This window comes from Acromyrmex echinatior, chromosome 6 (genome assembly GCF_024713525.1).
Source record: "Acromyrmex echinatior isolate Ae372 chromosome 6, ASM2471352v2, whole genome shotgun sequence".
Lineage (NCBI taxonomy): Eukaryota > Metazoa > Arthropoda > Insecta > Hymenoptera > Formicidae > Acromyrmex > Acromyrmex echinatior.
In genome coordinates this window covers 10,115,960-10,141,518 of record NC_141857.1, presented here as the reverse complement: position 1 = coordinate 10,141,518, position 25,559 = coordinate 10,115,960, and the positions used below count along the sequence as shown (strand labels likewise).

The following is a 25,559-nucleotide window of genomic DNA, read 5'->3' as shown; positions in this document are numbered from 1 at the left end:
TGGCCAGCAAGATCTCTTGATCTGAACTCTCTAGATTATTTTGTGTACGCACGCACACACACGCACGCGCACACGCACACGCACACGCACACGCATACGTACACACACACACGAGGTACAAGTTCAACCTCCTCGTGGTGTACCTTGGATCATGCTAATGCCGGCGGCATAATTGACTTTTAAAATGTAATAAACATTGAAAAAATTTGTACTGCTAAATGTATTATTGAAACTTAATTATTATTATTATTAAAATGTACTGTTAAATGTGTTATTAAAACTAACGTAAAAATTAATAATTTTAATTGATTTTTTTATCGTATTCTTTATCATAAAGGATAAAGAAAGAATTAACGCTTAATGTATTAATACCTTACCTCGACTATTTTACTTTATTTTTAATCACTGTTTCAAAATAGATCAGTTTGTCAGCATTTGAGAGTTATGCATTCGCTTAATTAGTATGCTATTCTTTAAAGTTAATAATATTTATCATACGTAATTGCGATTAGAACGCTCGGCTCGCAAAACATATTGTTATTCATATGTATCTACATTTTCAAATGATATGATGGCATTAGAGACAATTCTTTTAATCATTTATTACGTAAGTAACGAAAGCAATTATTATTATTATTATTTATTATTTAAGACTGTCTTATGATGTCATAATTTATAATAAAGCTATATTTGAATTTTCAAATGTTATTGCGAATGATAGCCGAGGTACACGCGAGTAAGGAGCGCGCGCCGACCCTGAGCGTCATGTAGACAAGAACGCTTATTCGTTAACTTCAACCTGCTCTACTGCAAAAACTACTTGTCGGACGCAATTTTATTAAAGGAAAAAATTGTTTGTTTTAGCATAGAATATCACGTCTTCTGTTCCATCGAAAAACAAAATACACACAGCTGATGAAAGACATAGATACGCAACGAACAAAACAAAAAGATGTAAAAAAAAAACTGTCAAAATAACTGTCTTTATTCGTAACGTTAATAAACACTTTTTTCCTCAGGCTAATAAAACTGAACAAATCAGGAACACTTTGAAAGTGCAAATTGAAGGACTGCAAGATAAAGTCGAGAAAGAAAGACAACGATAATGAGTAGATTCAGTAAGCATTATATATATATATATTCTTTTTATTTGGAAGTACCCATTATTATTTTATCTTAGGTAATTGAAATTTTTCGAAAAAGAAGTGATGTTGACGACGTCAACAAAAACGAAAAGAAATTGAAATCTCTATCAGTAAGTATAATTGCAATTATTATCTGTTATATTGTATTATCATGGCAATACAATAACTGAAGAAAAAAATATTGTACAATTCATATATATTCATATATATATATATTGTATATATATATATATATATATATATATTATATACCATATATATATATATATATATATATATATATATATATATATAATTCATATATATTCGTATATATTCATTGTATTAGGTTGGTGCATATGAAACGTCGGATTTTCTTTACATATGAATGTTTATCTCCCTGTTTTCATTATGCTTTTGTTTTTGGCATAATCTCGTTTATAGTCGTATTGTCCATTACCAGAGTCACATTTCAACAAAGAAGATTTTCTCAAAAGTGTTCCATTTTGTTATTTATTTTGAATTTCGTAAGGATATGAATTCAACCAATATTCATGTAATTTTTTTATATGAATATAAACTTGGTAATAATGCTGCAAAAGCTGCACGTAATATAAACCAGGCATTTGGAGAGAATACTGTTAACGATCGAAAAGTGTAGCGTTGGTTTGAAAAATTTCGGTCTGGTGATTTTTCCCTACAAAATGAACCGCATGGAAGACCCAAAACGTCTGTGAAAAATGATGCTCTGAAAGCATTGGTGGAAACGAATCCAACTGTATCTACAAGAACTTGCTACCAGAATGAAAGTTGACCATACAACGATATTGCGATACCTTTCTGAAATTGGCAAGGTGAAAAAAATGGATAAATGGGTACCGCACGAACTAACAGTGCGAAATAAGCTGGATCGATTGAACGTATGCTCATCATTACTAATCCGATTTCATCGAGAGCCATTTTTCGATCGGATTATTACTTGTGATGAAAAATGGGTTCTTTACGACAATAGGAAAAGGTGTGCTCGGTGGCTTGATAGGAATGAGGCTTGTGCTCATAGTCCAAGGCCATCACTTCATCCACGGAAAATTTTAATAACAGTTTGGTGGAATGTGACTGGAGTAATTCATTACTCATTCCTTCGAACTGGGGAGACAATTACAGCCGAAAAGTACATTGATGAAATGCATGAAAAATTGAAAATTATACGTCCATCACTTGTTAATCGGCATGGCCCAATACTTCTTCACGACAACGCTCGACCTCATACATTGTACAAAACAATTGCGAAATTAAATGAATTAAAATATGAAATTTTGCAGCACCCAGCTTATTCACCGGATTTTTCGCCAACCGACTTTCATTTTTTTAAACATTTAGAACAGTTTTTACGGGCTAAATGGTATGAAAATGAAGACAGAAAATGAAGACTGAAAAATTCCATATCAGAGTTATTGATTCTAAAGATCAGAATTTCTTTAAGACAGGCATCTATGCATTAAAATCTCGTTGGGAAAAGTGTATTGAAACAAATGGAGCATATTTTGATTAAATAAACAGCTTTTGAAAAAAGATATGCAATTTTATATATTCACTTAAAAATCCGACATTTCATATGCACCAACCTAATATAATTCATATATTATTTTATTTTATTTAGGTAAATGAAATTTCTCGTAAAAGAAGTGGTGTTGACGACGTTAATGAAAAGAAATTGAAATCTCTTGAATCGTTAAGTATAATTGCAATTACTATCTGTTATATTATCATAGCAATACAATAATAGAAGAAAACATTGTATAATTCATATATGTGGCATTTTGTTGTATATCATTGCAAAAAACATGTAATTTTGCATTAAATCATTCAATGTATACTTTTGTATGCTTACTCGTATATATACTTTTGCAGGATGATAAATTTGACAATGAAGCAGCTGTTAAAAGAAACCAGTGAATGCAGCATTCCGTCTCATACAAATTTGAAAAAAGGAAATGAGGTTTTAAACTTATAATTAAATGTAGACATAAAAAAATTTGGATATTACCTGCATATTAAAAGATACGACCAATTTGAATATGGAACTACAAAAGTCTGTAAATGTTTATTTTGGAGAATTCAAAGATAATAATAAAAAGATAAATAAATCACGGACCTAGATAATATTTTTTCCCGGGATTTAATTAAAAAAATTGTTTCTCTATTACATGTCTCTCTACTACATTTTTTCTTAATAATATGAGGGCAAATCAATAAGTTCTTAAAAAATCTGTCAGAGGGCACTCGCAATGTTATGTCACATTACTTTTTGACAAGTAATAGTTTCTTTCAACTGATTACTGTCAAATTTTGAGCGGAATTCATCGCATGGTTTCATTTCTGTAGACGATTAAAGTGAACAACCTTTGTATTTTTTGCAAAATGGAAAAAAACAAGTTTCGTGCAATGATCAAATATCTACATATGAAAGGTTTAACGACGATAGAAATCAAAGCCGAATTGGATAATGTTCTCATAGCACATCTGCACCAGCGTATTGTATACAATTGGATGAATAAATTTAAACGTCGTATGAATTTAAAGATCGTACTTCCACATATGATGCACCTCGTTCGAGACGTCCAATTGAGGCTGCTACGCCAGAAATTATCGATAAAATCCACGATATTGTTTTGATTGATCGACGAGTGAAAGTGCACGAGCTTGTTGAGGCCATAGGTATACACACATGGCACAGTGATTTCAATTTTGCATGAACAATTGGATATGAAAAAGCTATTGGCAAGATGGATACCGCGTTTGCTAACTGTGGACCATAAGCGCGACCGTGTGACGATTTTAAAACAATGGATATGTCAACGTAATCCAGATGAATTTCTGCGTCGATTCATTACTGTGGACGAAACATGGATCTATTACTTCACACTCGAGACGAAGGAACAGTCAAAACAATGGATTTCACCGAGTGAACTAGCTCCAAAGAAGATGAAGACCGTGAAGTTACAGAAAGATAATGGCCACAGTTTTTTGGGATGCACGTGGTATAATTCATATCGGTTACCTTCCATCGAAGCAAACGATCAATGGCGATTACTACGCAGCCAGGATTGTTTCAATAACATTTTAAAGAAAAAAATCTCCATTTGGCGAAGAAGAAAGTGCTCTTCCATCAAGACAGTGCACGGGTTCACATGCCCGACACCGATAGCCAAATTCAATGAATTCCGCTACAAATTGCTTCCTCATCCAGCATATTTGTTAGATTTAGTCCCCTGCGACTATTTCCTGTTTCCAAACCTGAAAAAATGATTTGGAGGAAAGAGAGCAGCTCATTACCGAAACGGAGGCTTATTTTGAAGAGTTGGACAAATCATATTATTCGGACAGCTTGAAAAAGTTGGAGAATCGTTGGATCAAGAATATCGAGCTGAAAGGAGACTATGTTGAGAAATAAAAATGAATCGATCAAAAAAATATGTTTTTCTAAAAACTTATTGACTTGCCCACGTAATATATTTACATTTACAGCTTGCGCTGATAAGATTGAAAATGCTACAAGCCTTGAGGGAAAGAATACCGTCCGCGTAGGTTTTATAAAAAAAGTGGACACACTGTAAGTGAGAGTATGATATATTTATTTGTAAAAATCTAACAAAATTGATCTGATTACTAATATGTATTATTATTTCGTTTCTATTAATTATATTCATTACAGATACATTTGGGAAGAAATGTATGGCTGTCAAAGGTAACTTATGACTCTGCCATTTGTATGAAATCTCATATGATGGTTGCTAAGAATTTAGCACTTGCAGGCTTCGGACATAAGATTTTACAAGCTTCAAGTATAAGCGGCAATGCTAGCAACAAGTATAAAAATCGAGATCCGAAAAAAAGGTGGATGAAACAAAGATTCTTGCTATAAATTCATACAAGGTATGAATTTATTAAAAAAAAATAATTTATTATTTCAATTCCTTTTATTATATTATTCATTTGCTTCATATCTAATCGAGTTTCTTATAGATATCTATCAATATTGGTTAATTAATGCTCAAAACAGGAATATGATGCACAGAGAGCCATAGGGTACCGCTCTACATCATTAAAAAAATTAGCGATTTTAAACTCGCAACAAGCTTGAGAAAAAGACTGTGAAAGGTATTTTTCATATCACATTATTATTGTTTTAAATATTCTTATTGCATATTGTACTTTTAGTATCTTATTTGTATAGATGTGAGAAATTTATGCGCGCGCGTGCGTGTGTGTGTGTGTGCGCGCTAAGTGAAGCAGTGTTAATACACTTAGACACTAAAAGTAAACTTGCAAAAAATCAGTAATCTATACTGCTATATTTTCAAAATTTTTGGTGCATTATTATTTCAGAAGCAAATGATGATAGTGTTGACGTTTCTTCCGCAGATACACAAGAAAATATCGATAAATATCTGTATACTCCCCAATTTCTTGACACATCTTGATACAAACGCAATAGTAAACAAGATATTGATTACTAAACATCGCTGAATATTGGTTTTCTTATGTTGGTAAAAATAGTTATCAAAAAATGCAGTATTAAAAAGTTGATAAAAAATTCTGAAAAAATTCTTAGAGCTCTATAGAGAGAGAAGCAAATAATTTTTGTCTCTTGCTGTTTTTTTTGTAAAGTTGATAGTATTTGAGTAAAAAATTATTGAAAACCAATATTCCGCAATTTTTAATAAAATTAACATCTTGTTGACACCCTCCTAAAAAACGTCCTTCTTCTAATATAAAATTGATTATTGTACAGGGTGGGCCATCTATTGGTACGTTTTTAAAAATGCGATCAAATGAGCATACATTGATATTTTTTATTAATTTTTTTTTGTTGTGAAGCTAAAAGTATCCGCGTCAAGAATGAAAAACGATTTCGTTCATGTGGCTCCCTCTACTGGCCTTACAGTATGCCATTCGGTCACCCCAATTATTAATGACATTTTGGACTACCTCGGCGCCAATTTCACTCAAAACAGTCGTAATATAATGTCATCCACTAACATCCCTTTCTCACGAACTTTCCTCACCAATTTGCGTATAGCTCCTTCGGTGGGTGCTCTATCACGACCCATATTTCTTTTCAAAATTCGTACAGTTTCGGCGACACAGCACTGACTTTGAAAATAAGTTTTTAAAATTTCAAAACGCTCTTCAAGAGAAAACATGTTGTTTCGTGCCGCGGACGGTATGACTAATAAACTGTCAAAATTTCGGGTCTGTAGCTCGTTCGGTGTTGCCATACGACGAAATTCAAAAACCTACCAATAGATGGCCCACCCTGTAATTTCAGAAACAATCGTCAACAGCGATCACGACGAAAGCGTTGCAGAAAATATACTTAATGAAAATACTTAATGAGACATACTTAAATATCTATATGAGACATACTTAAATATCTAACTGAAATATCTATATAACATTTCAAAAATAAATATTAATAAATATTTATCAAAAATATTTTGTGCTGTCTGGGAGGTGCATTTTATACGATACTATAGTTACATATGGATAAGAACCACATATTTGCATTTGCGTATGGGATAAAGTGTGTATATGTCGCAGCCTTTTTGAAAAATTAGCCTTTTTACGAAAAGGCTAGCCTTTATGCAAAACGGTGCCTTTTTGCGAAATCAATGATCGTTCTTCTATTATATAGACTGTCGCATTTTTTGCGTTAGCCTTTTCGCGAAAAGACTGATTCACATCAGCCTTATTAGTTAATGATACACGTTCTGCAAAAAGACTAACCAAACGTCTAGCCTTTTCGCGAAAAGACTAACTCACATCAGCCTTATTGATTAATGATACACGTTTTGCAAAAAGGCTAACGAAACGTTTAGCCTTTTTGCGTAAAGCCTATATTCTAGGTTTTACGTAAAAGAATGAAGAATATAGAATATAGAATATCCCGATTCCGAAATTTTGATAAAAATATGCGAAATTGTAACCCATATAGGGTAGGGTGTGTAAACTAGTGCTCTTGCGTTCGGAGCTACGCCGCCCCGAACAAAGAATAATATATCTTACCCGCTTGGAACCTAACCGCTTAGAAATTGCAGCCTAGACAGTGTCCGCTTGGAATATTTCTAACCCATGTAGACAGTGGAGTGTGAGAACAGTTTTCAGAGACAGTAAAAACCCATTTGGAATTCGGGGTGTGAGAATAGTATTTCTAAAACCTATTTTTAAAGACTGTTCTCACATATTTAATGTTAGAAACGGATAAAGCAAGTCATCTTTATGTACAGATGCAGATAAATATTTTGTCCGATTCTACAGTCACGTGCGAATAGGAACCATATGTCATTTGCGTATATATGCGGATCGAATTCCGTACTAATGTACAATTATATGCATTTGCCATCAGAGACAGATAAAGTGTGTATACGCAATTGCAGTTATAAACAGATACAATGCATACATGCATTGTAGTCATCTTTACGTACAGGTTCAGATAGATATCTTGTGCGATTCTACAGTTACCCACGGATATGAACCGCATGTTTCCACTTGCGTATGTATGCGGATGATTGAGTTCCGTATTATAGCACAGAACTAGACAGATACAGTCAAAATCTAACTATCTGTCATTGCATACAGAAATTGATTTGTTTTCTTACTGCCTCTGTCGATAATTGCATGGAAAGAAACATATAGTAAAACAATCAGAAACAGATATAAAAATATAATATAATTTTATATAATCATATATAAATGGACATATTTTATATATAATTGTATATAATTATTTGATTGGTGCAAAAAAATATCTGTTTTTCTGCATTGCTATTAACCTTTAGATTGGCGACATTTTTTCATTAAAATAGTGGTTTTTTTCTCGAACTTTTTTTTATACAAGTAACATATGGCGCAGAATACCGAGATATGCAGAGCCATAAAAGTGACTTTCCCGGCAGAGAATGTACGATCAAATAAAAAAATTTTTATTTTCTCAAATAGTCTATTTCAGGGTTCTTGGTATCACTGATTCCAATTCTGAGCTGATAGATTTAGAAAATTTCGAACCCTAAATGTAATATTGACAACATAAACAAATATAAAAGTATAGACTCATGCAGAGAACTTTCTTTTACCCAGTGAGAAATGATAAGGAAATCGATATCGAATTGATGTCAATTTCATCGATTTCATTGTCATTTCTCACTGGATTAGCATTACCCAGAGCTAACGACATAGATGTAAAAAGTTTTTGGTTCCTTTTTTATTTTTTTTTTGTTTGGTTCTTAAACTTATTTTTTGTATTTTTTTTACTTCTTTCTTGTTTTATAATTTTTTTATTTTTTTATATTTTTTACTTATTTTTGTAAATTTTTCAATATTTATATATTTTTATATATTTTGGGCAACATACACATATGTTTAATACAATTAATATTTAAAAAATGTCACCAAAAATTATATAATCTAAACTCAAGAGCCATAAAAGTGGTTTTCCCGGCAATCTAAAGGTTAAGAGCAGTCATAACTTCGTTAAAAAATGAACAAAATAAAAGGATTTTAAAGCTTCAAAACTCTACTTCCAAAAACTTACTATATTTTTTGAGTTTACGTAAGTTTGATAATTTTTACATTTCGAAAAATACTAGCTAAAAAAAATGAAAAAATTTTTTTTCACTTTATAGATCTGTTACGTAACCCCCCCCCCCCAAAATCGAGAAAATTTGTGAATCTATCGTGAAAGATGAAGTTGGTGATTGAAGTTTTCTCTACAAAATCATTTTTTAATAATGTTTCTATGATTTTTTGTTCTTGAATTACTCGCGGATTAAGTAAAAGTAGCATTCGGACTTTGATTGTTCATAACTTCGTTAAAAATCATTATATTGCAATAAAAAAATATAAATTCCTAAAGCTAAAACTTCGCTATATCAAATGGTACAATCACTAACTTTTTAATAGAATATATTAGAAAAGAAAAACCACCATTTTATAATACCGAAACCAATATTTTTCTTATAAATTTTATATATATATATATAATTATTATATAATTATATAGAATTATACATAATTATATATAAAATATGTCCGTTTATACACAAATATATAAAATTATATATAATTTTATATAACTATTAAGTGTACAAATAAGTTTCCGCCGTTTGACAAAAGACGGTGCCACTAGCAAGCTAAAATTGTCTGATGTAAAACATTATATCGTAAGGTTGGACATCTGTCAACCATATACATAACCTTGAAATACTAGCGATTTTGTATCAGCATCATATATTTTTTTTGTGCAAAAATGCCGAGTTTTGAGCCGAATAAGCGTCATTTGCGGGAACTTTTGATTTACTTTGAATTTACTTTAATTTGAAGAAATCTGCAGCCGAGGCTCATCGATTGCTTGTAGAAGCATATGGTGAAGCTGCCTTAAGTGAGAGAAGTTGTCGTGAATGGTTTCAAAATTTAAGAACGGTGAATTTGACGTCGAAGATAAAGAACGTAGGAAGGCCGAAAGTGTACGAAGACGCGGAATTGGAAGCATTATTGAATGAAGATTAGTGCCAAACGCAAAAAGAACTTGCACTTACATTTTGACTTACATCAATAAAACATTATGTATCTTTCACGTTCTTTCACAATAAATGCTTAATTTTTGATAAAAAACGGCGGAAACTTATTTGTACACCTAATATATAAAATATTTTTTCTTCCGACTTAATGAATTATTTTTTATTAACATTTAATATATATTTTTTATATTGATAAAAGGCTATACAAAAATAAATATAAATAGTATTCGTAATAGTAAGTTAAATAAAATAATTTGAGGATCTATTATATGGAACCTACAAATAAGAAATTCACATTATAAATTTTGTAGAAGACGATTACTATGACATGAAGCTTCGTGTCTTTGAAAATTGATATCATCGTTTGTTTTTTTTATATACATTGTTCAAAAAAATTAGAGGATCACTTCTTCTCGGTAAATTTTTGAGAGTAACAACATCTTATTATTCCCACATCCTCCAATGAGTCCGGACTTAAATCCAATACAGCATATATGGGACATGATGAATAATTTTAATATTTTTATTATGGGAAGACGATTATTTCAACAATAGCTTGTGGATAATTATGTTAAAATTGAAAAAGATTTAATTATTGTAAATAAAATCAAAAACAATTGCGAGCTATCAAAGTTATCAAGGATTAATTGATTATTTGGCAAATACTGCTAATAATAATGATGCTCATATAGGAAAAATGATTATACTTCCATCGACGTTTGTAGAGTCACCGCGTAATATGTTGCAACATTATCAAGATGCGATGGCTATTGTTAGAAAATATAGAAAACTAGATATTTTTATTACCATGACTTGTAATCCAAACTGACGCGAAATTAGAGAAAATTTATTGCCAAATTAACAATCTGCAGATAAACCAGATATTTGTGCTCGTGTATTTAACATAAAAAAAATCATTTGATTGATATCATCGTTAGACAAAAATTTTTTGGTAAAGTTCTAGTATATGAGATAGAATTTCAAAAACATGGATTGCTACACATACATTTGTTGATTTCTTTGAAACAAAATTATAAGATATTAAATCCTGAAGCAGTTGATAAATTTATTTCAGCAGAAATTCCGAATCCTGATAAAAATGAAAAATTACACAATGTTGTAATGAAACATATGATTCATGGGCCATGTGGAGATTGGTGTTTGATAAATAATAAATATTCGAAACATTTTCCAAAATAGTTTCAATCTGAAATGATCATGGATGAAGATGGTTTCCACAATATCGTTGACGAAATGATGAATTGTTTTACGAAAGATTTGGACGATATATTGTTATAATCGATATGTCGTTTCGTATAATCCAACACTTTTACTTTTATATAATAGTCATATTAATGTGGAAATAGTTTCGAATATACGATCTGTGAAATATTTATATAAATATATTTATAAAGGTCACGATGTTGCAACTGTAATTATTGGAGAAAATGTAGATAAAACGATAATTCATTGATGAAATTCGAGATTTTATCGAAATTCTTTATGTGGGATCTGTAGAAGCATGTTGGCGTATTTTGAGCAAACTTTTATAGGAAAAGAGTCATGTGAGTGACTAGAGTGCTATTTTTCGTTTACCGGTGTACATTTGCCAAATAATAGTGTAATCATTGATGAGAATATAAATAATGATGCAATAAGATTGGCTGTAACGAATGACAATGTCGTTGCATTATTTTGAATTAAATACTCGAGATGACGAAGCGAAACAATATTTATATAGTGATATTCCATTTCATTATGTACTCAAAAAAGTAACAATTAATGGTAAAACCATTAATCGTTGGGAAAAACATCAAAGATATTTTAATTGGATTGATCGAATGTATTCCGTTAGTCCATCTCAAATAGAATTATTCCATTTACGTATACTTTTACTATATGTTAAAAGAGCGAAGAATTTTCAAGAACTGAGGAGTTAATAATGAAGGAGTTAATAATGACATGTACACTAAACCTTCACAGCTGCATGTTGAGCATTAGGACTCATAAAAGATGATAACGAATGGTATCACGCAATGAATGAAGCGCTAAAGTTTAAATGCCAAGACGACTTCGTAATTTATTTGTTCGAATTTTAATTCATTGTCAGCCAGTTTATCCAAAGAAATTATGGGATAAATTTAAAAGAGATATGTATAAGACGACATGGAATTACAATAGAAATAAAGAAAACTTATGATTATATTATTAATTTAAAAGGAAGGCTCAAATATCACTAATTTTTTGGATGGAATAAGTAACAGAGGAACAAGAAATAGATAATGTAAATGATCAAGAAGATACATCGATACGTATGCGACAATATAAACAGCTAAAGATAAAATGAAAAGAAATTGTTGACACTGTTTTAGCAATAGTAACTACTAACAATAATAATAATTCTTGTTTTTATATTGATGGTCCAAAAAAATTCGAACGTCAATAAGTATCCCGCCAGATGACAAAAAGCTAGGAACATTTGAATTCAATCAACAGAAAATCAATTATGTTCATCGATAAAATAGATTTGCCAAATTCCTCGATTGAGATCGAGAATCCAGTTTGTCACGGATTTGTATCAAACGATTTAAGATAATATATTGTATTATTAGTGTGAAAAAGAGATAGAATCAAATAATAACTTACGTAATTTATATAAAATACTGTAATCTAAACTCTCCATAAAAAATTCGGTTAAGTACAATAAAGATACTGACTGTTGCTCATTTGAAAATTAACTAATGTGAAGTGTAGGTCAAATAACCCCCCCTCCCCATCATTTCTGACATTGTCATGGAGGATTTAGAAGAGAGAGTGTTAAATTCTTTACAATTTCGAGTTTCTGCATATTTTAGATATGTTGATGGTGTCTTTATGATTGCACCTAAAGATAAAGTCACTCAAATTTTAAATTCATTCATGATCAGCATGATAGACTTAAATTCATTATTGAATAGAGGAAAACCATTGTCTGAATTTTTTGGATTTGTCGGTCAATAAAGACAATACTATTATTTTAGATTGGTATAAGAAAACGTAATTAAATACTCGTAATTAAAGAATTTTCAAATTTGATACAAGTCCGTGACAAACTGGATTCTCGATCTCAACCGAGGAATTTGACAAATCTATTTTATCGATGAACATAATTGATCTACTGTTGACTGAAGTAATTCAAATGTCCTAGCTTCCTATCTATCCTAGCTATCCTAGCTTTTTGTCATCTGGCGGGATACTTATTGACGTTCGAATTTTTTTTTATATTTTTTTATATTCTTTTATATTTTTTATACTTTGACACTTCACTATTGAGGATTTTTAAATTTTGTATCCGTTATTCTTTATTCGTTAATGTAAGATTGTATTTCTGCGTTGTAGCACTGAAGAAGGCTTTGTAAGTCTGTTAATTATATTAATTTAAAGTTAATTTAATTATAGCTCGAAATAAGCTATGACATTGTGTTAATTTATATTATTTACTTAAAAATAAAAAAAAGATAATAAATATGATGGCACTGCCATTTATTGGTACTGCTGCTACATTACTCCCAAATGGAAGAATGGTACACAAAGTTCTTGAATTGCCTATACCTCTTTTTACTGATTTTATATTAAAGTTCAGTCTAAAGAAGCTAATAATTTAAAACTTGTAAATGTCTTTATTTTAGACGAAGCTCCTATAACATCCCATTATGTATTAGAAGTAATGGATCGAACATTACGTGATATAATGCAAAATGATTTATATTTTGGTGATAAATCATGCTTCTTGGTGGAGATTTTAGACAGTTATTACCTATAAAAAAAAGAGCTACGTGTTGTGAAATTATAAATTTATCCATAAAATTTAGTTCTTTATGGAAACAATTTAAAATATTTTCTTTGACAGAAAATGTAAGAATCTTACAGCAAGAAATAGAATTCGCACAATTTTTACTAGATTTTTACTAGATAATGGTTCTTTAAATAATTACTCGGATAATGTTCATCTTCTTGAAAAATGTATAGCGAATGCTAACTCAGATATAATAAAAGACATGTATGGAGATATTATAATACATAAAAAATATAAAACTATAGCTAATCACATTATATCTGCAAGAAATGCCGATGTCTGCAAGAAATGAAAATAATTAATTTATCGGATAAAACGACAGAAAGAATTTATACAAGTATACTCTTGAAACGACTGAAATGAAGGTGTAAGTGAAGTAATTATGACAGAATATCTTAACTCTTTAAATCCAACATATCTTCCAACACATGTTATTATACTGATTCGAAATCTTAATATTAGTGAAGGTTTATGTAATGGTATTCGATTATTAATTTTAAATTTAGATAATAATTTATTACAATGTGAAATTTTGTCAGGTAATAAGATTAGAGAAATTGTTTTTCTAAATCGCATTACTTTATATTGTGAAAATGTATATCCATTCATTTTTACAAGAAGTTTCCAGTGAAATTGGCATTTGCTATGACTATAAATAAATTACAAGGACAAACTTCCGAAAAACTTGTAGTAGATTTTCGAAAAGTTATTTTTAATCATGGTCAATTATATGTGACATTATCAAGAGTGCGTTCTTGGGATTCATTAAAAGTTTATTTAGGAAATAATAATCTCGATCAAGTACAAAATTACGTTTATAAAAAAGTACTCGAATAATGATGTATAGATAAGGGTTAAATAATTTTACTATTGTGATATCTAAAATTTGATTAGCTATTGATTAAAAAATGATTTTGTATAATAGAATAATTATACTATTAAAATAATTATAGAAGATATTTAAATTAATTGCTGGAATATTAAATATTTTTGTAATATTATTGTTATTATTTTTAATTATTCTAAAAAATATTATAATGTTTCTAAGAGAAAGTGTAATAAATAATTAATGATGGTAAAGAAATAAGTGTTAAAATACAAAAATATAAAAGAACGGTAGAATAATTAATTATAAAAAATTTTTAATTAATAAATTTTTAAAGCAATAAAGAAAAATAAAATAAAATAGAAAAACATAAATATATAGAAAAAAAATCGGTACTGACAAGGATCTTTTAAAGCAACTTCTTATATCTTGGAAATTAAACACTACAATAATATTAATAAGAACATGATTTAGATGATTATAAATTAGAAATTAACTTATACATTTGTTACTTATATCTACATAAAATTAAGAACGAATTCTATAAATATTTGAAAATAAATTTTTTGACTTTTTCTCGCAAATGTCATTGTTTAATTAACAGTAACTATATTATTTATATTTATAATATTACGTTTTACATGTTTGTAGTTTTCTAAATTTGTTTCATTTATATTTTTCTTTCTTATTTTTCTCATAATTTAGTTTTTAAATATAAAGGGGATGTAACTTAAGCTGACACACTCTGATATGTGAGATAAATCATAGCTCAAGTTAATGTTTATATAGTGTTATATTATATTTTCAAATAATATATATATATAATATATATTTTATATACACACATATATAATTATATATATATATATAATATATATATATATATATATATATATATATATCGAAATTGAAGGCAATCCTATAAATACAATATTTACGGATATCTTATAAATATATAAGTGTATTTTTAATTTATCCTTATGACATTATTTGGATATATACTTCTCCTACATGGAATGTGACACCAAGCGATATTATTTCAAAAAAAAGAAAATCCCTGCACAAACCTTATGAAAATTGAATTTCGGTCGAATTGGTTAAAAATTTGATATATTGTAGATCTTATTGCCCTGATAAAGGTCTTCACAGGTACGACCATCTATAATAAACCATTTTATCTCTACGAAACGTCATTTTTCAAAACAAATTAAAATTACAATATTGTATTTTTAACGAGTACATTCCTGGGTTATTATTTGCACTTTCTATGTATATTTTTAAGTAAAACGTTATAAGGATAATATTATAAGGATAATTGACTTGATTGCTTTTTATAAATTAGAGAGATTGATTATTGTGAATCCTCACTTCTCTTACAAATCGGAGTGCTTGGTTATTGTAAGTTCCCTTGTCTCTCACAAATCAGTGCTTGATTATTGACAAGTCTCCTCGCTTCTCAAATTCAAAATTCCGCATCCTAGACATGAAGTGCGCAAAACATAGCGTTGACTTAAATCTTTAAAATCAAGTTATCGATCTTGATATCTTTATAGCTTTTTTGTAAGAAGCAATCAAGTCAATATTATTCTTTTAACTTTTTTTCTTTTAAAATATATATAAAAAGCAAATAATGACGTAGGAATGTACCGTATTTATTGAAAAGAAGATATTGCAATATTTAGCTCGTTTTGAAAAATAACACCTCGTAGAAGTTCATTATAAGGGGTCCCGGTAAAAAATATTTTATACATTAATATATATTATATATATATATATATATAAACATACATAAACACGCATAAATATTCATAATCATATATAATTATATATGAAATATGTCCATACGTCTTTCTTTTTTTTATAAAATTATTTTTTAGTGCACTAAAAATAATAATAATATTGAGGAAACATCAAAAATAGTTAATGGGACTATTTCCGTATTGTTTATTTAAAAAAAAATCAAGTTTGGAAAAATGTAAAAAAATTTGCTCATACATAACTATGTATAATTTTACATGCAACTATATATAGGCAATTTTACATTTCTCTAAACTTGAGTTTTTTGAAAATAAACAATGCGAAAATTTTTCTCTTAATTATTTTTGATGTTTTCTATTATTATTATTATTTTTAGTATACTAAAAAGTAATTTTACAAACTGAAAAAGGATGTGTAACACGTTTGGACATTTCTCATAATTATATATGTTCATGAATATTTATACACATTTATGTATGTTTATCCATATTTATATATATTCATGCGTGAAAAATTTTTTGTGTGAAAACATTTTCTCAGATAAAGTGTACAACATATCAAATTTTCAATCAATTTGATCGAAATTTAATTTTCATAAGGTTTATACGAGATCCATTATATACAATCATAGAGACTGATTTAATGATAATCTAATATTTTCTGGACGTAGTACGTTACGAATGCTACAGAATTTAATTGAATAAAATCTTTTAACAAAGGAAAATTTTAAATATTTATAGATTTCTGCTCAATGTTTCTAATGTGAAATCTGGAGACATTGGTAGTGTCTCGGCGCTAAGCTACGCGCAGCGACACTGCTGTGGCTACTTTACGCGAACCGGTGAGTTGCCAGGGATTTAAATTGTTGGATCTCAATAAGGGCTGAACTGATTAGGTTCTAAGTGTACTCAATCGATTGCATCCAGTCTAAATATATAATGAAAATATTTTAATTTTTTCTCTACGTTTGGTTCTACGAGCCGAGATATTGAGATGCAAAATTTGAATCTGAAACTTTTATATTAAGGTTAAGAAATCGTCGTCGCCGGCTACAGAGTGGGGGAGTTTGTCCTTTTGGAATTTTTGACGCAAGAGACAAATGTGGCGTTGGCAATGCATAATTACATCACACATGTCTGTTTTCTGTGGCTGATGATAAAACTAGTGTACATTTTTGGAATTAAAATGAAATAATTTAGGTTAGGAAATCTGTCATATCGATGACATAGAGGAACACATAAGTGATTTTCTGCTTCTGCAATTACACAAATTATTAGACTTACTGAATTATTAGACTTACGTTTTTGCACGAAATAAACGAATCTGGCAAAAAAAAAGTATCGCTTTATCCCGTGGATCAAGATATTAATCATTAAAATTGTTGATGATATTCAAGTTAGGAAATCAGTCATATCGATGGCATAGAAGGATATGAGAACATGTAATTGAAGCTAGAATAAGTATTTTCTGCTTCAATTACACAAATTCTCTGCTTTAAGAACACATTCTTTGCTTTAAGAATACAAATTATTTTCTATATAATTTTTATTTTTACAGCAGAGTATTTGTTTTGGTTAAATATTTGTCTGTAAAGCAGAAAATTTGTTTAATTCTCTATGCAACAGATTTTCTAATCTGAATATCTGTCAACTTTAACAATTAATAACTCGGTTTGTAGGGCAGAGCGATACATTTTTTTGTCATTTGTTCATGTAATGCAAAAACGCGTCGAATGAATCTAATTTTATCAACCTCGAGGAGGAGAGGAGATTAAATTTAACAATTACCGAATGTTGATGTCTTGCATAAACCTAATTGTTTAGTACGTTATAATTCAACCTTGTACGTACATTATTATGTAACTTGTAATATATTTTCAGGATTTATTAACACGTTTTCGGCATCACAATTCAACTGTGAGAGTTTCAACAAGATGCTTTGAAACAATTAAAAGACATCTTATTACAAGATCCTCTAAAATCTTTACATTCACAATTAAATTCTCTGTTACATGGTATCGCAGCTTTATCTCTTGATAAAGAGAAAGAAATACGCACAAATTCATTTCATGCACTTAATTTTATTCTTGGTCTTATCTCAAATAAACAGTTGACATCTTTGCGTGAAATTATATAATATTGTATCTGAGCTGCAATGACACATATTGATCCACGTGTGAAAGAAGATTCTCTACTTTTCTTAGATGTGCTTGTACAAAATTGTAATAGTGCATTGGCGAAAGATAGTATTGAATATGGGAATAAGTTTCCGCTCATTGTAGAAAGATGTCGTTAGTAGCATTGCTCGTGTGGCTATTGGATCGCGTGCTACGCAATATGGCGCCGGTGGTTACCAACCACGGCGAAGGACGTATGGCGGGAAAAAGTTAGGTTGAGAATGAGCGCTACGCACTGCTTCTGATTTTATGCCATGAGGCGTTTTAATACACACTTAATGCCTAATTAATTAAATACTGAATACAAATGTTGATTAGAAAGTAGAGACGTGATTGCGCGTGTAAGTCGGCTCGGATACCGGCATCGTGTCGCGGAGTTACAATACTAGAACTATGAAAATACACTCTAAGAATTTATCTGACGACGCTAATAATTATCGCGGACATGAATAATGATCGGTATCGGCCTCGCGGAATACACAAAGTAATTCGGAGCTTTAACGTCCGAGTTCTAACTTACTGACTATCGCAGAGACTTACACGAGGTCTGCACGCGGCACGCCATGACGTCGGAGAGAGAATGGGAAGAGTCATGGAAAGAACGACCGTATCAGCGTCGCGACGGACGCGCGCAGCGCCGCAGCTAACGTTCGCAGCGCCGCAACTAACGCTCGCAACGCCACAGTACTGCCCTCCTAGTGTAAACGTTAAAGAAAGAAATACTGGCTAAGATATCGCTAGAATGAGAATAACAAACATAAGAATAGATGAAACAAACAAAAGTTGTACATATTGATTTGTTTAGCGTAATGTTGCGCGAATTACATCTTAAATCTAACAGTCTTTCGCTTTGCTGCTGGACTAGGATATGTCTTTGGTTCACCTTGCACTGGAATGTCAGTTGAAGACGAAGATGCAGTGGACGGAAGAGTTTCCGAGTCTTGGATTAGTACGTACGCGGGCTTAAGTCTGTCGACCGTGACATTGATGGGTTTGCCGTCGATTTGGCGAAGACTTGGTCCGAGATGCGCTCTAGTACTTTATGTGGTCCGATATATGGTTGATCCAGAGGACGTCTGTTGCCTTCAACTCTGCAGAAAACGTGCGAGCAATTATATAATTCCTTGTGGAAAAATAGCTTAGGTCTAATGTGATGAGAAGTTGGTCTAGGCCGCAACTTTTGCATAATTACGCGGAAATCTTCGACGAAGATTCGTGGATCGCTCGGCATCTCTTCAGAGGAGAAAAATTCGCCTGGTACCTTGAGCGTAGTGCCGTACACTAATTCCGCTACCGAAGCGCCTAGATCTTCTTTGAGACAAGTTCTCAATCCTAGTAATATTATTGGCAGTGTGTCAGTCCATTGAGTTTCGCCGTGACACATTAATGCTGTTTTTAGAGAGCGATGCCATCGCTCGATGATGCCATTAGACTCCGGGTGGTATGCAGTTGTCCGACAACGTTTAGAGCCAATGAGCTTAGTTAATGTGTCGAACAGCTGCGCTTCAAATTGCGAGCCTTGATCGGTCGTGATCAAGCGTGGAGCTCCGAATCTGGCTACCCAGTGAGTGAAAAACATTTTTGCTACCGTGTTTGCTGTACAATCCTGTAATGGAATAGCTTCCGGCCAACGAGTAAATCGGTCAATCATTGTTAATAAATACCTGAAACTTTTGGATGGAGGTAGAGGACCGACGATGTCGATATGTACATGCTCGAAACGAGAATCTGATATTGGTATTTTGGAGGGTGTGGTGTGGTTATGACGATGAATTTTGGATTGTTGGCATGCTAGACAAGTGCGGGCCCACTCTTTAATGTTCTTAGACATGGAAGGCCACACAAATTTTTGTACAATTTGCCGGTGAGTTGCTCTGCCGCTTGGATGCGACATTTGATGCACCATCTCGAAAACTCGCCTTCGTAGTGGTCCAGGAATGTAAGGTCTGATCTCTTGTTCTGAAGTGTCGCAGTAAATGCTGGATGCTGTTTCCGATAAGGTAAACTTTTTGAGCTTCAAAGACGTTGATGTGGACTGCTTCAATTGCTGCAATTCATCATCCGAGGCTTGAGCTTCTGCAATCTCCTGCATATCGAGACTAGTTGGCATCACGATAGTGTCGGCGCGAGATAATGCATCTGCTACGATATTATCGGCGCCTGAAACGTGACGTACATCAGTTGTGAATTCTGAAATGAAGAGTAGATGACGAGTTTGTCTTGGCGACATTTGATCTGACTTCTTCTTGAATGCGTAAATGAGAGGTTTATGATCCGTGATAACGTGAAAATTTCGTCCCTCTAACATATATCGAAAATGTTTGATAGCCGCATAGATAGCTAATAGTTCTCTATCGTATGCACTATACTTAGTTTGTGTAGGCGTGAGTTTCCTTGAAAAGAAGCTGAGTGGTTGGAGAAATCCGTTGCTGTGCTGTTGCAATACTGCGCCGATTGCTTTATCTGAGGCGTCTGTTTGCAACGAGAGTGTTGCATTGCTGTCCGGAAATGCGAGCGAGGTGGCTTGAGCAAGATGTTCCTTGACTCGTCGAAAGGATTGCTTGAGCTCAGGAGTCCATTCGATTTTCGCATTGTTGTTGCGTTTACGCCCAGAAATTACTTTTAACAATGGCGCCTGTATACTTGCGATATCCTTTAAAAACCGGTTGTAAAAATTGAGCATTCCCAGGAATCGTCGAAGTCCTTTTTCAGTGGCTGGTTCCTGGAAATCAACAATTGCTTGAACCTTTTCGGGCAAGGGCTTGATGCCTTTGGCGCTGATCATATGTCCAAGGAAGTTGACACTCTTCTGCCTGAACACGCATTTATTCGGGTTGATCGCTATTCCATGCTGTTGCAGTCTACCGAACAGAATTCTTAGGTGCTCCTTGTGCTGAGTTTCGTTTTGCGAAGCGATTAGAATATCGTCAATATAAGTAAAGCAAAAATCGAGTCCTATGGTTACTCGATCCATGAATCGTTGAAAGGTTTGAGCTGCGTTACGAAGTCCGAAGGTCATATACGGAAATTCGAAAAGCCCGAATGGTGTGATGATGGCAGTTTTCGGAATATCCGATTCGCGAACTGGAATCTGCTGATATGCGCGTACTAGATCGATCGTGGAAAAAACTGTTTTACCATGAAGAAAGTGTGTGCTGTCTTGAAGAAACGGAATTGAGTAACGGTCCGGGACGGTTACCTCGTTGAGCTTGCGGTAATCCCCGCACGGACGCCAATCGCTATTCTTCTTCTTGACCAGGTGCAGTGGGCTGGCCCAAGGGCTCTTGGAAGGCCTGCATAAGCCCTGTTGAATCATATATTCGAACTCTTGCTTGGCTGCCGAGGTCGAGCCGGAGTAGCTTCTGCCCGTACGTCGAGATGATCGTACCATTCGCAGCGTAGAGTACCTGCTTATCTAAGTGCGCAAGGTCGCGCCTTGAGGCGGGTACGGTCGAGACGTCGGCGCCCGTGTCTACCAGGAAATTGGTGCCGGTGACACGGTCACGCACCATTAAACGGCGATTCACCGCCGCCGAACTTCCTGCCGTCGGGGATAGTTCGGCTGTTAGTTTTCCTTCTCCGTTGACGCCGTCGGCTTCCAGCTGCACGGTTGCGTACATTTGAGCGCTCTGCCGCCGAAGCGTTGGTGATACCAGCACGGCTTGCTCGTGGGCTGGGACTTGGAGCGGCTTCTACGACGCGAATTATGCGAGCCGCGACCTGTCGCGTGATAAATGAGCTACTAGTTTAGTTACTTGTTCAGTAAGCGCGGATATTTGTGCGTCTTTAGTGTTACTGTTCGTCGGCGCAACCGTTGCGACGGCCATGGCGTTGGGGCTAAGCACGTCCGTGATTCGGTCCGCTAATTGCGCTAGTTCCTCCAGCTCGTGCTTGCTGGACGCTAATATCGCCTGTACCTGTTGCGGCAAGCGCTGCAGCCACAACGATTTCAATACTTCTTCCGATGCGCCATTTTGCGCGAGATCCCGCATGCGGCGGAGCAATTGAGACGGGCGACGGTCGCCTAGGTCGACTTCGTTTAACAATTTGCGCAATTTTTTATCGGCGCTGTCCGCGAAGCTTCTCAATAATCTGTCTTTTAGCACGGCGTATCTGTCCATCGCGGGCGGATTAAGTATGATATCACTAGCTTCGGTCAAGGAATCGTCGTCGAGACATTGTATTACGTAATTATACCGCGTGTCGTCTACCGTTATGCCTGCGGTGAGGAATTGAGCTTCCATTTGCACGAACCAAAGATCTGGTTTTTTTTTCCAGAACGGTATGGACCTAATACCGACTCGCGAAAGCGCGGGTATCTCGATAATACGCGATGGTGCGCCGCCGTCCGGATTGCACGCCGGGGAATCGCTAGAGCCACCAGGCATGTCGGCGGTTTATTTAGATGCGCGCGTAAGGTCGAACACACGAAGTCACACACGCGCAAACAACAGCAAAAACACCGCGCGATCACGTCGGGGTCACCAGTTTGTGGCTATTGGATCGCGTGCTACGCAATATGGCGCCGGTGGTTACCAACCACGGCGAAGGACGTACGGCGGGAAAAAGTTAGGTTGAGAATGAGCGCTACGCACTGCTTCTGATTTTATGCCATGAGGCGTTTTAATACACACTTAATGCCTAATTAATTAAATACTGAATACAAATGTTGATTAGAAAGTAGAGACGTGATTGCGCGTGTAAGTCGGCTCGGATACCGGCATCGTGTCGCGGAGTTACAATACTAGAACTATGAAAATACACTCTAAGAATTTATCTGACGACGCTAATAATTATCGCGGACATGAATAATGATCGGTATCGGCCTCGCGGAATACACAAAGTAATTCGGAGCTTTAACGTCCGAGTTCTAACTTACTGACTATCGCAGAGACTTACACGAGGTCTGCACGCGGCACGCCATGACGTCGGAGAGAGAATGGGAAGAGTCATGGAAAGAACGACCGTATCAGCGTCGCGACGGACGCGCGCAGCGCCGCAGCTAACGTTCGCAGCGCCGCAACTAACGCTCGCAACGCCACACTCGTGTGTTTGATAGAACGGCAAGACACGTTTTTGAAAGGTGTGTGTCCAAACTTTTGAGCCCAATAGATAGCATTCGTTCGAAGCGTAACAAGAGAACTTTTTTTGCGTTGAAGATGTCGGAATTTATTCCAAAAAAGTAACATTTGCGGGAAGTTTTACTCCATATTTTATTAGGTGTTGGAATTAATTCGTAGCGTTTTTGAATGAAAGAATGTTATTAATTCCACATGAGCATTAAAAAATACATTAATGAAAGTACTTCCCATCACTTGTAAAACGCTACGAATTAATTCCAACACCTAATATTTTAAAGAAAAGTGCTGCGGAAACGCATCGTTTACTCGTAGATATTTACGGTGAGCATGCTCCATCGAAAAATAGTTGTAAAGAATGATTTCGGCGATTCAACAGTGGTGATTTTGACGTGCGTGACAAAGAACGCGAAGGTGCACCGAAAAAATTTGAAGATGCAGAATTGCAAGCATTACTCGAAGAAGATTCGTGTTTATCGCTCGATAGGTTGGCAAAAGAATTAAATGTTGATAGATCCACTGTTGGAAAAAAACGTCTATACGCAATGAGAATGGTGCAAAAAGAAGGAAATTGGATGCCATACAAATTGAAATAGAGAGACATGGAAAGACGTTTGATCATCTGCGAAATGCTTCGTCAATGACAACAAAGGAAGGGTTTTCTACATCGTATCGTAACTGGCGATGAAAAATGGATCTATTATAATAACGATAACCCTAAACGCTTGAAGACATGGGTGATGCTAGGTGAACCAGGTCCATCAAAACGAAATATCCATGCTTCGAAGATTATGTTGTGCATCTGGTGGGATCAAAGAGATATTATATATTATGAGCTGCTCAAACCGTCCGAAACCATCACTGGCGATCGTTATCGGCTACAACTGATACGTTTAAACCAAGCTTTGAAAGAAAAACGACCGGAATGAGACAATAGGCACAACAAACTGATTCTGTTACATGACAACGCTAGGCCACACGTTGCAAAATCGGTCAAGAAATACTTGGAAGGAGTAAAGTGGGCAATTCTGCCCCACCCGCCGTATTCACCGGACATTGCCTCTTCAGATTTCCATTTGTTCCGATCCATGCAGTCGGCCTTTTCTGGAGAACGATTCAATTCTTATGAAGATATCAAAAAATGGTTTGATGAATGAATCGCTTCAAAAGAATCAGATTTTTTCATTCGAGGAATCCGTTTATTACCGGAAAGGTGAGAGAAAGTTGTCGCTTCCGAAGGAGCATACTTTGAATAAACTCACTTATATAGATTTGTTTAAATAAACACATCTTTTTCATTTAAAAAGAGCGGAAACTTATTCCCATACCCAATATATTACTTAATTTTTTGGATATGATATGCAGGTTATATAATGAAGGTGGCCTTGTGACACAATTAATGACAACATTACATTCCAAAAGTACTAATGTGAATTTGTTAAACTACATTTGTTAAACTACAGGAAATTTTATATAGATACATCGATTATGCCTCCGTTTGTGAAAACGAAAAAATATATTCCAGTTTATAACGATAGTGCGACTCAATTTTATGAAATTAATCTTGACGAAGATATGATCTTGATAGATAATCGTGAGAAAGAAACCTTACTTATAGAAGAATTTGTAAAATATGTAAATTTATTGATGCCACTAATGTCTGATATTTAGCTCAAAGTATATCCAAATGAGAAAGATGAGAGTTACACAGAGATTACAATTTTGAGCAAATTGTAATTATGCAATCGATTGTGGAATACATTGATACGTTGGATCAGGGTGATTATAGCGTCAAATGAAGCATTGGTTTAAAGATTCATTTCATGATGCATATATGAAAAATTTCCTATTGAGGTTTCTTTATAGTAAAGTAAATCTCTTATTAATGAATCCAAAAAAACGTCAAAAAGATTTTTCTCAAATTTACGGAAGGATGTTTGGAACAAAATTTGTGTGAAATGACTGTCAAATTCACGTACAGTTTACATCTCTGTTTAACTGCAACGAACAATTTCCCAAGTTTATCAGGAGCTATTGCATATCCATTCTGAAGTATTTAAATGGTAAATTATTATTATGTAATAAACAAATAATATTATTATCTAATTATTATTATGTATGAGGCCTTTTTTACGAAACTTTTCTCATTTTTAAATATTACTGAAGATTGGTGCGACTCGTCG

General features: G+C 33.5%; 2 protein-coding genes, 1 long non-coding RNA gene and 2 pseudogenes across 5 annotated transcripts in view; 3 read left to right on the top strand and 2 right to left on the bottom strand.

Annotated features, from left to right (window-relative positions):
* Nucleotides 1-25,559, bottom strand: part of LOC105148622 (uncharacterized) — a 108,630-nt gene that overhangs the window by 70,251 nt on the left and 12,820 nt on the right. The gene's annotated exons all lie outside the window — the stretch shown is intronic.
* On the top strand, nt 1,749-5,009 carry LOC147909391 (uncharacterized). Its single transcript, XR_015545442.1, has 4 exons — nt 1,749-2,855; nt 3,036-4,737; nt 4,840-4,872; nt 4,940-5,009. It is a non-coding gene; the product is annotated as an uncharacterized LOC147909391 (long non-coding RNA).
* Nucleotides 13,585-14,657, top strand: LOC147909390 (uncharacterized; annotated as a pseudogene).
* LOC147909389 (uncharacterized) lies at nt 22,001-22,551 on the bottom strand. Its single transcript, XM_087407103.1, has one exon. The coding sequence runs from the start codon at nt 22,540-22,542 to the stop codon at nt 22,003-22,005; it is 540 nt and encodes a 179-aa protein (XP_087263229.1). The 5' UTR covers nt 22,543-22,551; the 3' UTR covers nt 22,001-22,002.
* Nucleotides 24,526-25,498, top strand: LOC147909388 (uncharacterized; annotated as a pseudogene).

Bases quoted from the DNA above. Each gene is read 5' to 3' on its own strand.
- LOC147909389 (XM_087407103.1), bottom strand. From the start codon at position 22,542: ATGGAAGCTCAATTCCTCACCGCAGGCATAACGGTAGACGACACGCGG.